The sequence below is a fragment of the Centroberyx gerrardi genome, chromosome 17, assembly GCF_048128805.1.
Source record: "Centroberyx gerrardi isolate f3 chromosome 17, fCenGer3.hap1.cur.20231027, whole genome shotgun sequence".
Classification (NCBI taxonomy): Eukaryota; Metazoa; Chordata; class Actinopteri; order Beryciformes; family Berycidae; genus Centroberyx; species Centroberyx gerrardi.
Window position 1 is genome coordinate 9,318,778 of NC_136013.1, and position 12,851 is coordinate 9,331,628.

The 12,851-nt window shown below is 42.4% G+C and overlaps 2 protein-coding genes across 2 annotated transcripts in view; one reads left to right on the forward strand and one right to left on the reverse strand.

Moving 5' to 3' along the window:
- The window catches only part of LOC139924781 (transformer-2 protein homolog beta-like), a 319,694-nt gene that overhangs the window by 80,756 nt on the left and 226,087 nt on the right, over nt 1-12,851 (reverse strand). The window lies entirely within an intron of this gene.
- LOC139924811 (single-stranded DNA-binding protein 3) overlaps nt 1-12,851 on the forward strand; it is a 35,770-nt gene that overhangs the window by 17,412 nt on the left and 5,507 nt on the right. The window contains exons 5-14 of the mRNA XM_071915972.2: nt 4,855-4,944; nt 7,779-7,862; nt 9,143-9,202; nt 9,638-9,704; nt 10,045-10,109; nt 11,111-11,172; nt 11,395-11,440; nt 11,548-11,583; nt 12,279-12,333; nt 12,621-12,691. Of these exons, the coding sequence (XP_071772073.1) occupies nt 4,855-4,944; nt 7,779-7,862; nt 9,143-9,202; nt 9,638-9,704; nt 10,045-10,109; nt 11,111-11,172; nt 11,395-11,440; nt 11,548-11,583; nt 12,279-12,333; nt 12,621-12,691 (636 nt within the window). The remainder of the gene's footprint in view (nt 1-4,854; nt 4,945-7,778; nt 7,863-9,142; nt 9,203-9,637; nt 9,705-10,044; nt 10,110-11,110; nt 11,173-11,394; nt 11,441-11,547; nt 11,584-12,278; nt 12,334-12,620; nt 12,692-12,851) is intronic.

A 12,851-nucleotide genomic window follows, 5' to 3' on the forward strand; every position in this document is an offset into this window, starting at 1 on the left:
TCTCTCTCTCTCTCTCTCTCTCTCTCTCTCTCTCTCTCTCTCTCTCTCTCTCTCTCTCTCTCTCTCTCTCTCTCTCTCTCTCTCTCTCTCTCTCTCTCTCTCCTGGAGCGGGGGATGCCAGGGGGACAGAGTGCAGATAGGACCTGTCTCCATAGCAACAGCTTCTGCAAGCTGCTGACACCCTACTGGGGGGGAGGGGGGGGAGGAGGAGAGGTGGTGGTGGTGGTGGTGGTGGGGAGGAGTAGTACAGGGGTTGGGGCACAGGGAAGGTGTGTGTGTGTACCAGTGCCGGGAAAATAAGAGAGGGGGTCACGGAGAGGAGAAAAGATGGAGAGAGGGAGAGAGAGAAGTGTTGTAGAACTGAGTGAGGGAGATGGATGAGAGGGGTTAAGGAGAGAGGGAGGGAGGGAGGAAGGATAGAGAGAGAGAGAGAGAGAGAGAGGCAGCCGACCCTGCTTCTTCCCCAGGGACTCAGTGGCCTGCTCATGTTCACTAGCAGAATTAGCATAAAGATGGGGGGAGGTGTGTGTGTGTGTGTGTGTGTGTGTTTGCGTGTGATTTTGAGTTTTTATGTGTGTGGTGGTTTCAGATAGAAAGGGGAAGGGCAGGGAGTTTAAAGCCAAGGAGGGAGCGTATTTGTGTGTATGCATGTGTTTGTTACTGTGTGTTGGTGTCCAAGCATATGTGTCACATGGATCTAGTGTGTGCATTAGGTGTGCGTGCTGGTGGAGCTATGGATGTGTGAGGGTGTCAGGAGGTCTGCGTGTGTGTGTGTGTGTGTGTGTGTGTTTGAGAGTGTGTGTTTGTGAGAACATTCCTCTCCCCTGGGTCTTAAACCCCCTCCCTGTTCTGGTCCTGTAGCCTGCGGTTCTCCCCCCTCTGTCTCTCTGTACTGGAGGGTTGCACTTTATGAGCCTGTGATGCAACTCTTTGTGTGTGTGTGTGTGTGTATGTGTGCGCGTGCGTGTGTGTGTGTTTGTTCCGGCATGCTTATGTAAGCACTCCGAACATGCGTCTCCGTCTATGTGTGTTGACAAGAATACAGTTATATCACTTTTAACTCCCGGGCTGAATCATTCACCCCACCTCCTATCCCAGATTCCAGCTGTATTCTGCCCTAGCTGTTTGACATAAAGGAGATTGGAGACAGTAGTCTTCTTGTTTCATGTGGTAATATAGTTAGCGATAGTTTAGCAGAAGTAAAGAAGCAGCGGCTCTCATCAGGCCTCCTCCTTGGAGACAGAGGGTTTAAACGCTGGTGTTGTTCCTTGCTCCCAAACATCCATTGCTCCCGGCCTTCTTAAAATTGCATTACTATAAAAACAATACTGCTACAGTTTAAGTTGAATTATATTTGTTAACTTTTTTTTAAATGGCAACAGAGTGAAATACGCCTTTTTGGCCCAAACATTGTCCCAATACAGCCATGTAGAATATGGGCGTATGTAAGTAAACAATTGTAAAACACATTAATTTTAATACAAATCTAGCAATTACACTTCAATCAAAACTGAAATATAAAACAAGATCAAAATGAATATCTTTATCTTGAAGTAATGCATCTTTCACCAAGGCCTTTAAAATTGTAGGCTACATGGAACATATCAAATGGATTGATACATTTTTTCTGTTAAAAACTTTTAGTAAACCTTTTTAATAAACCTCTATAGACATAAGAAACTACTTTTGATTCTAAACTACTACTTTTTTTTTCTTTTGCTAGTATAATACATTTTTGTATGTGTCCCAGGACACATCACTTATTGATGTGTCCTGGGACACATTCAAAGACCTGTAAAACTCCTCATAACACTGAGGGATAACTTCAGCTACCAGCAGTCTTACTATCAGAGCTCATCTTGACCAGTTCACACTCCTAACATTATAAAATAACATTTTGAATCTATAGGCCTAAGTATTTCATGGGAATATTAACATATTTACATTCATCTACTATTGACCTAGAATATTAATTAGGATATGAATAGGATACTAAAAATGATGTGATCATGCTGCCATGCTAGCATTACTTACGTCAGCATGCATTTTGAGTTGACCTAAGTGCTGTTAGAATCCTCTACCCACAATGCTTGTTCAGTGTTTTGCTTTGTGTCAAAAGGGCATAAGTGCAGTTACACCCTTTTGGCAGCAAACAAAACCCTACTTTTACTGTTGCGGCTTTCAGTTTTTGTTTAATTAAAACTTATGGGTCATGATTTCAGTTGTGTCCTTTTGGCACTGAAAAGATCTCACTGAGACCTTTCAATTGATATATAATACTCATATTCGCCCAAAATCGCACTTACTTGGCTTATTTGGCTCCAAGCCCTCGATATGTTGTGCTTAAGCATAGTCCAGTTGGTGTCTGTGAACATGAACAGCTCTCAACTAAAACTAGAGAAATGGAATAAGAGTTTAATATGCAATGTCATACTGATGTATAGCCTTGAGCTACTGAGTTTGTGGATACGTACAGTGTTCATTTGAACTTTTATATCCAGCTGAGCTTATAGTAGCACGCTAAGTTCAAACCAGAGAACTTGTGCCTAATACTGTCACAGTCACCATCTCCTTCTCTCTTCTCCTTCAATTAAATTCCAGAAAATGTTGGTTGGTTGGATTTATTTGACAAATTTCAATTAATAACACATGTACAGTTCTTCAGACAGAAGATATACATGAATTAAAAAGGTCAGGACAACACAGTAAAGCTCAAGAACTAATTTTCATTGTGGTTCTTTGAGGAAGATGGAAAGGGGGAGGAAATGGGGCAAGGCAGCAGATCTGCAATGGCAAGGATTGGCACACAGATGAACATATGTTATAGGCTTATATCAATACAAACAACCATGGCTCAAAATGCATCAATTCACATCAGTAATAAATACAAGTAACAAAAATAGACAAAACAATAACTGACCTGTGATCATAGATTTTTGCTTTAGTTTTGTTTAACTTTTCTATCCCCAACTACTATCTCTAAACCATATTTTATTGTTGCGTGAGAGAAGTTTGGTGTGTGACATTGTTAACAATGCAAACATACAATAAAAACACATAATAGCCAAGGGCAGATGCTCTACAGTCCCACAACATATTTGTGGTAAGGGCATTTGTTGACATGATAGACCTAAAATTAATTAGTAGTTTGTTTGACTGTGATCTCAGCTCTCTGGCTCTCTAATTGATGAGCTGCCTTTTATTTATTCTATGTAGAATACAGTAATGTTATGGTACTTGCTTTGCTAGTTAACATTAACCAAGGTTAGTATTGTAAAGTAAAACTAAGACAAAAACTAGGCTTAAAAATACATTGTCACAGACTGAAGGAAAAATAATGAACTATCTTGCCTACTTGTAAGACTAATTAAACTAAAATAAAAATATAGGTGAATTTCTTTTTAGTGTTCATATGTGCAGGGTAAAAACAACATTTTTGGGCGGAGAATTTTTGGCTTTTTTTTTTTAACATTTTTTAAATAATTTATTGTTTGTGTTACACAATACTTTCAAACATATGCAAAATACCTCAACTCAAACTAAGTCAAAACTTAAGCAAAACTAAACATTTGTAAGAAATATTAACTAAACTAAAAGTTTCAAACCCACACTGAAAGCTAACTAAAACTTAAGTCAAATTGAAATAAAAATTAAACTATATAAAAATAAAAACTAATGAAAATTCCAAAACTATAATAACCACGACGTTAACAAATTAGCCATTGGCAAACATAGATGGTGTTACATGAATCTTTTTGGAAATGATATGCCTTTTTGTGAGAAGCCACGCCTACTGCCACGCCCCCCTTTGGCTAATTGGTATGAAAGTTTATTTCTGAAAGTTTGTTACCCCCGTCCAACTCCGTTGGCAGAGGTAACAATGTGCTTTATTATAAAATGTAGTATATCTTCACTATACATCGCTGTACATCAATGTATTGCTGCAGTTCATGCAATTTCTCGTTGTGACGTCATTAAATTCATTTGCTTGTGATAAGAGGATTAATGGAGTTGTGTTGGGAAAAATGGCAGCTAAGAGGTTAAGATTTATAGTTCAAGTTAAAATTTCACGATAATACAACTTTTGCTTTTCATAAATTAGAAAATCTGAGGAAGTTTGATAGCACTCAGGTAGAGAGAAGTGGATTGTCTTACTCTGATCGTCTGACCTGACTTTGGCTCGTAAAGACCACAGCACCTTGATGACTGTGCCGTGGTAAAATTGAAATAAAACTGCATAGAAAATCATCATATTCCATATGGACACATGAGTTGAGAAGACCAGACTGGGAGGCAGTAGCTCAATATAGTGCAATAAAGAGTCACTCCTCAGTACAAAATCATCTGTGTGACGGATCACGAGGCCAGATGCAATCTCTTGTCTTTACGGCTGTGGGAGAGACAGTCATGAACTTGCACTAATAGAGACTCAACTCTCCCAGGGCACAGGAATAACATTTCAAAGCTGAAACAGTGGCATTCCCTTTTAACCTGTAGGAGAGGATCAGAGGCTCCTTCCCTTGGTCCTAGTCTTCCTCTGAGCTCACAGAAGGAGATGAGGTGGCTTGCTGCCCTTCTCCTCTCTTCTTTCTCTCTATCATGGACATGAGGGAACGGTTTTATGATGGTAGTAGAAGACCCTTTTCCTGAATTAACAATTAAACTTTACATGGGATGGGGGGTTGGGGGTCTTCTGTGATTTCTGGTGCAGACACTGCCCCCTGTAGTAACTTGGTAGCTTGTGCATCTTTTTACAAACGTTATGTGTAGACCAAGAGAGAGTGATGGACACACACACTCACACACACACACACACACAGGACCACATTTAATTGCTGTGTCTGTGTGTTTCAGAGTGCGGCGGCAGCGCCCAGCCCGGTGATGGGCAACATGCCCCCTAACGACGCCATGCCAGGCGGTCCCATGCCCCCAGGCTTCTTCCAGGTAAGACTTTACCCCTCTGTCGCTGTCCTGTCAGCTTCTCCTTCATCCTTCAATCACACAACCCCCTCCACACACACACACACACACACACACACATACACACACCCTCCCTCCACCCCGTTCTTCTATCTGTAACTTCTTTCTTTATCCCTCTACCTCCCCATCCTTTGCTCCTTTAAAACAAATGATCTAGACTTTTTTTTACCCTTCTAAATTTTGGGTACATTTACATATTGTCTTGAAGACTTTGACTTGTAGATGGGGAAAATATAATTTCTGTTGGGTGAAAACCTCATATCTCTAAAGTGTCAACTTTTCAGCAGCTAAAACAGCCTTGATTTTAGATTTAGATGATTTTTTTATAGTTCATTCAATGGAGTTTTAAAGGGTTTCATAAGACCAAGGCTTATAGAATTTCACCCAACCATGTAATCCTTCAAATGAAGTTAAAACATGAAAATCACCAAAATTAGACTTTTCACATGACAACAGTGATATGCTCTTTTGTTTTTTTTTTGTTTTTTAGCCTGCCGCAACTCAAAATACGAGTCTGCTTTACTCCTTAACAGACTTAAAGTGCATGTCAAACTCATGTTTGGCTGTCACATCTTGTCAGTGCTGTCGGAAAAGCTCAGACCAAGCATTTTAGAGTGTTAACACAGTAAACTGAAGGATTTAAAGTCAAAAGTGTGGTGAAAGTGCTTCATCAAAGGGCGCCACAATTACAGTTTGGGACTTCAATTCTCCCACTTCTTTTTCCTTTTTTTTCACATTCTCCCTATCCCCTTCGCCCCTCTCTCCCTCCACTCTTGATATTTACGCCTACCAGAGCCTCTCTACCTCACACCATTCATTCATTCATCTATCGCTTGCTCTCGCTGGGCCGTTCTATTGATACATGATTCATCCATCCCATATTCAACCTCTTCACTCCTCCATCTCTCTCTTCTATCTCTGTCTCTGACCTGTCCCGGCTCTGTGAAGGGAAAGGTTTTAGTGTGGGAGATGGCTGTCTGAAGAGTGAAGAGAATGAGAGATACACAAAAACACTGCCGGCGCACACACACACACAAACAGGCATATACTCATGTACGCTCACACACAGTCTCACACACACAGTTAAACACACAGTCACACGAAAAAAAACAGTTCGGCACAGATAGACACCCAGAGACACACACACACACACACACACACACACACACACACACACACACACACACATACATACTCCGCCAGGCAGTGGTGTGATGGACAGCACTGGCATTTGGCAGGAGGCACGATAAGGTGGTGAAGAGTAGGAGAGAAAGAGCGAGTGACACGATGGAGAGAGAGAGAAAGAGGAAGAGAGATGGAGAGGGTGAGAGGAGGAGGAGAGAGGGAGAATGTGAAAGATCAGTGTGACCACGATTCTGGCCCTGTGTTTGTTTCTGTGGCTACCTACCACTCCATTGTTTGCTTGCTGAGAGGGGGGGTTAGTGAAAGTACGACTGTGAATAAGCGAGAGAGAGAGAGAGAGAGAGGGTGAGGGGAGACACACGGAAATGCTATTTATAACATTGGTGGGGGAGTGTGATTGGGCGAGGGTTTTGTGTGTGCATGCGTGTTTGTGTGTACTTTGTGTTCAAGGGACCTTGTTACAGAAGGCTTGGCTGTTTGCTGCAAATATGGTTAATGGTCCTTTTGTATGGTCTAAATGTTTGTGATTCTGGATGGTGCCGTTTTGTTTTACCAAGAGGTGGATGCTCTGACTTTTAATTGTGTTTTGCTGTGGTTTGCACTTTAGCTGTAATGGCACAACACAGGTATTATTTAATGAAACTCTGTGGAGGCGAATGGAAGATTGTCAGACTAGCTTACCCCTCCGGAAGCAGAGACGGGCAGAGAGAGGACACACGCCTCCCCAGCTTTGATTGGGACCCTCACACTCGCCACACATGTACCTCCAGACTCACTGAAGTAACGTGTGTGTGTGTGTCTGTGTCTGTGTCTAGGAGGGATATGTGGAAAATTCCATTTACCTTGTAGACTGGCCAGTATTTGTCTTCTTCAAACAAGTGGAGGAACAAAAAGATAGTGATGAAGGAACTGGCAGTGAAGCGAGAGGAAAAGAGACTGTTGCATAATGAGTTGTTTATTAGGGGTCATTGACCTCTTGTCTTGGGGTGAAATGTCAGCAATAACGCGTCAGAATGCAGAGATGTTGGGGTGCAACTGCTTTCTCTGAGCACACTGACACAATCACATACTGCACCAGGCTTATAATAAGCGGAAATGTGAACATGCAAACTCCAGCTCTTGTTTGTTATTTCAGTATCCTCCTTGTGTTTTGAAGTTGCCACTAGTGCCTGTCCTGCTCACTTTCGTTTCCCTAAGCCTTTGGCAACACTGCCCCCAAGTGGTTCAGAGTGAAACTACATCTAGTCCTCTGACTTGAGGGTCTGGAGGACAGTCTTTCTCAGTCCAGCCATCATACTAAGGCCATGACTGAAAGTATATTGACTAGTGGACATGCATTTAAGTGCATACTTTGGACTGTATTTTGTCCCCTTGTTTGGACTTGAAGGCAAAGCAAGTAATGTGTTGCGCTTTGAAACCTGTATTTTCTGGTTAAGGAGTAGACTGTTTAACTGGGGATTTCCGCGAAGTTGCCCAAATTGTCCAGTCCAATCTTTTCCATCTTCCTCCTCCTCTTCTTCCTCTACCTTAAGGCCTCCCTACTGGTCCTTCCCCTCTGGTCCTTCTCCTTCCTATGATTTTGATTGGCTGGTTCCTCCAGGTGTAAACCCCCCTTTGGGCCCCTCCCCTTCTGATATCGCTCTTCTTTCTTAAAGGGACCACCCGGCTCTCAGCAGTCCCCCCATGCACAGCCCCCCCCTCACAACCCCAGCAACCCCATGATGGGACCCCATGGCCAGGTAAGACGCACCCGCTTTCTCTCAAACACCACTATCTCTGTCTTTCCCTCTAAATCTCCCCCCTCACCCACACTCAATCTCTATCTCTCTCTCACTCTCCCTCTCTTCCATTCACAACTCACACACACTTTCTTTTACCCTCGAGTCCCCTTCGTTCTAGTTTTGTTCTGGCTATCTCCCTGTAGATGTTGCCCCCTTCCAATAGCCGGCTCCTTTTATGAGAGCCATGCATCCAGAGGCAGCAGGACTTGCTCCTCTTCAAGGCCCAGACTCGGCTGTCCCTGTGTGGGATGAATAATTCACTCCCTGCCCCTCCCCCGGAGCAGCTTGTGGGGGGTTGCGCGCTTATCTGCTACTCCACTCTTACACACACACACACACACACACACACACACACCCCTCCCCACTGCTTACTGTTCTAGCACCTTATAAATAAAACAGGGGACTGGCACTATGGACACTCATGTCACATATACATACACACACTTGCATACATACACACACTATACACATATAGGACATTTATAGCTTAAGGTAACTTTTGCTGCCAAATAGATGAGAGGGTTTTCAGTGTATTCAGCCTCAAAGACGAGCACGCTCGGTCAGTGTGTGCTTTCACACACAGCCGGATCAGTAGCTACGGATGCCACTGTGGAGGTAAAGCTAGCCCTCGCCCATTAGCTGCGGCAGCCCGGCTCTTCATTCTTGTGGTTTCTGGTTTCCGTCTCGTGTGCGAGAGAGTGTGGACACGCTTCCTCTAAGGTCTTGAACGGTGTTGTTGGCCTGAGGTGTCTCTAACTACGCCAGGCAGACCACAGGCCGAGTCAGCTTACACCACAGCGAGAGCAGGGTGTACGGGTAGCTGTGTGAGTCTCTTTCACTACGATCACACACTCACAAGCCCACACACACACACACACACACACACTTGCTTGAGTGCATGTTGAAGAAGGCACTGTTACACCACACACATACACGCGCACAAACTCGTACTTGAGTGCATCAGTGATGTTTCAGTGTACAGACGCAGGTACGGTCTGTGGTTTTTAAATGAAGCCATGCTGATGTGTTGATGAAGCTGCACCATCTCCACTGTCATCCTTCATTCTCCAACCACACTGTGTCCATCTGTGTGTCCTCGGTGCTACCCTTGTTGAGTGCGCTTAGGTTTATCAATAATGAAAACGTGTTTCTCTCTGTGTCCCTCTTTCCCCTTTCCCTTACCCTTCTCCCACCCCCCGACCCCCTTTTTTCTTCACCCCTTCCATTTCTCTGCTCAGCCTTTCATGTCACCACGGTATCCAGGTGGACCGCGTCCCGCACTCCGAATGCCAAATCAGGTACTGAACAGTTTTCTTGTCCCTCCTTGACTTTTGAAGTTTTGTCCGTTTTTGTTTTTCTTCAACATGTTTAGGTGTTTAACTGTTTTTGGCTTTATTTGCTTTAGCTGTCGGACACATTTTTTGACTGTTTTTTATTATTCCTGTAGCTGGTGAACATAGTTTTGAGGTTTCTATTCTAGTCCTTTAGCTTTTGAACACATTTCTTTGTTTGCTATCCCTTTAGTTTTTACTGACCTTACTCTAGCACACTTACTGACCTTATTCACAACTCATTTAGCTGATAGAACAGAGCTTTTGAACACATCTTTTTGTCTTCTATCCCTTTAGCTGTTTAACATTTCCTTTTGTTGTTAATTTTGACAACTAAAAGTGTCTTTGTTGCTCTGAGTGTGTCTATGTTTTAATCGGTTTCTCTGTCTTACCCTTTGCCAGCCTCCTGGGGGTATCCCTGGATCTCAGCCTCTCCTGCCAAACAGTCTGGATCCGACAAGACCGCAAGGTAAGGCTGGGACAGTTCCCACATTAGGACATTAAAATTTCTTTTTCTTTTTTAAACAAATACATTTTCAATGGATATTCCTTGTTTTTTCTGTGGATTGAATACTCATGGGTGTGTCCAGCTCAGAAAGGGGTCCAAGGTAGTTTAGATGGAGATTACTACTTTAGGGGCCAGGGGGTTACAACTAATGGGATTAGGTTGGAGCATTGTCTGTGGCACGTCTTAATTCCTGACTTTAAGAGATAAGCCATATGTGGATTTGCGTATGTATGATTGTGCCTGTGTACGAGTGTTTTTTCGGTTGCAGTCAGTGTGTGACTCTTTGGGTCTGTTCTTTCAGGGCATCCTAACATGGGTGGGCCAATGAGAATGAACCCTCCTCGAGGAATGGCTATGGGACCACAGGTACGACAAATCCAAAACCCTTATGTCCACACATAGACACACATTTGCTCACTCTCACACACACACACTTATTTATATCCATATAAAGGTCAGTTAAAATCAGGTGGAGATGCTATGCTTGGTCTAAATCAAGAGCACAGTTTTGATGTGGCTTGATATGTAGTGCAGACATCTGTGGTGCAGGTTGGCACAGGACTCTCAGATCAAGGCTGTGAGGAGACACACCCCGACAGGGACCTACAATTCTTATTGACGCCTTTAGCACAAGCACACAATTCACTTCATATTACATAATACACTCGTCATACAATAACTCAAGGCACACAGAAACATCTTTTGGTAGATATCTTAAAGTAATAATCTGCAATTTTTCCATATAAATGCATACATACATACGTCTTTTTGCAACTCTCTATCGCCAATTACTTAATACTTGATTGATACTTACAATAGTGAGTCAACCTTTGCCCAGTTTATGAAAGCTTTTACATTGCTGCTCTAAAGTTAGTTGCGGAGTTTGCGTGAGCAACTATAGCCACCATGGCTGAACAGACAAAGAGAAGAGCACTACCTACAGAAAATGGAAAAAGAAACAAATTAATCACTCGGAGGAAGGCAAGCGTGCTAAAAAAGGCAAAGGAAAGACAACTGGCAATTTTTTAGTAGTCAAACATTGGGTAAGTGTTTCACAGCTGTTGTCTGTTTAGCTCGGTTTTATAAGTTTAGTGATAGTTTGGTTAGCAGGTTAAAACCAACATAAGTCTGTTGCTTATGTTACTATGAGCAGTTGTGGTGTTTTGTCTATATAACGTTATAAGTGGTTGAGTGTTTGCTTGCGGCTATCAATTGTAAGCAAACTGATCACTGGGAAATGCAGGGCAAAACTCCAAAACAATGACCAAAATCTGGAAAAACAATAATCTTGGGGATTGTCACTTTAATGATAAATTCTTATGGAATGTTGTTATGGTGTTTGAGTTTTAACTTTTCTCATTTTGCAGAACTACGGGGGCATGAGGCCTCCTCCCAACTCCATGGGTGGCCCCATGCCAGGAATGAACATGTAAGTTAAAACGCCATGTACAACTTTATGTATAATGTCATGACTCTCCAAGCTTGTGTCAGCGCAGGTCAATCTCTGCTTCTACTGTATTTTCTAACAATCACTTATGTTCCTTCTCTCCTCACCATTTTCACCTCATCTCCTTCCTGTCTCTGTCTCCTTCTCAACTGCCCTCATTCTCCTCTTCCTTTTTCACTCTCCATCTCTCCTTCCCTGCCTCAGGGGTCCTGGAGGAAGAGGGCCGTGGCCAGGACCTAATGCTAACTCTGTGAGTCAGAAACCCTTGAGACATGCACATGACCACATAGACTCAACCCTGTTATCCTCTGTCCCAGAGATCTGATAATCTGTCATTTTGTCTCTCTCCCTCTGCAGATAGCCTACTCCTCCTCATCTCCAGGAAACTATGTGGTGAGTTACCATCAGTTAGAGTAACTTGATGTGTTACTTTTTTTAAATTATATTAGTTACTGTCTCAAACGTCTATTTCATTACTTTTATTTTCCTTTCAAATTGTTAAATTAATAGTTATTAGTGCAAATTAGAAAGAAGAAAAATGTAATTGCACTACATGAAAAGCAGACTATGCAGTACGATGTGGTTTGCGCATGGTGGAGGCTTGTAGGCTGCGTCATATTACTTTTAGCTGATCGAAGAAAAGAATAAGAACATTATTGTTAACTGTAAGCTGTGTATCTGGGCATTGAAAGCACTTGCCAATGTGTTGTGCTATCTGCTGTTTATTTTTAGACCAGACACAATCAATTAAAGTTAACTCTGTGATCTTACTAGTTGACCGTATATCAGTGGCACCCAAATAAATGAGAGCTACATTGCCCTTTAGAGGTTGGTGTTTTCTTTAGAAAACAGTAGATTGTGTACTCGGCGATCTTTTCTATACAATAAGAATGAGGACATACCCAGAAGACATATATTTTTAAAGGAATTTTTTTAAAGTGGGTAACTTGAAAGTACTCAGAGTTGCTTTTAATAACTAACTTAGTAAAGTAACTAGTTAGTTATTTAGGGCAAAAGTAACTTAACTATCTATGAGTTTTTATTCTGATGAGTGTAACGTTGATCTTGTATCTTTCACTGTTTCCCAGGGTCCCCCAGGCGGAGGAGGTCCACCTGGAACTCCTATCATGCCCAGCCCAGGTGGTGCGTCACCAAACTATGTCCCCACCACTAACAGTTAGCTTAGTGTCTTAGATATAGACGTGTTCCCTATATTCCCACTGACCAAGCATGAATGTGTCCCATCACCTACCAAGCATGAGCCCTCCTGATGTATTTGAATGTTGTCATTTTTCATACGTCGACTTTGTAGTGAATTATTCATAATGTATCAAATAATGCCAGTCGATGAGCAGCAGTACAGTCTGTGTTACCAGTGATTCACTGAGATGCGTTCCAGACTAACGTTATTGTTTTGCGTTTTCTCTTAGACTCGACTAACTCCAGTGAAAACATCTATACAATGATGAACCCCATCGGACCAGGAGGCAACAGACCCAATGTGAGTCTTGAGCGCTATTCAAACTGAATTAATTTTACCGGGGGAGATGCTGTAATGTAATTTTAAGGGCTGTGTGTAATTCCAGAAGGACCATTCATACATGATAAAGGATCTCTGATTTCCCTCAAGTTACTGCTTGTAAAATGTAATGATCTACTCT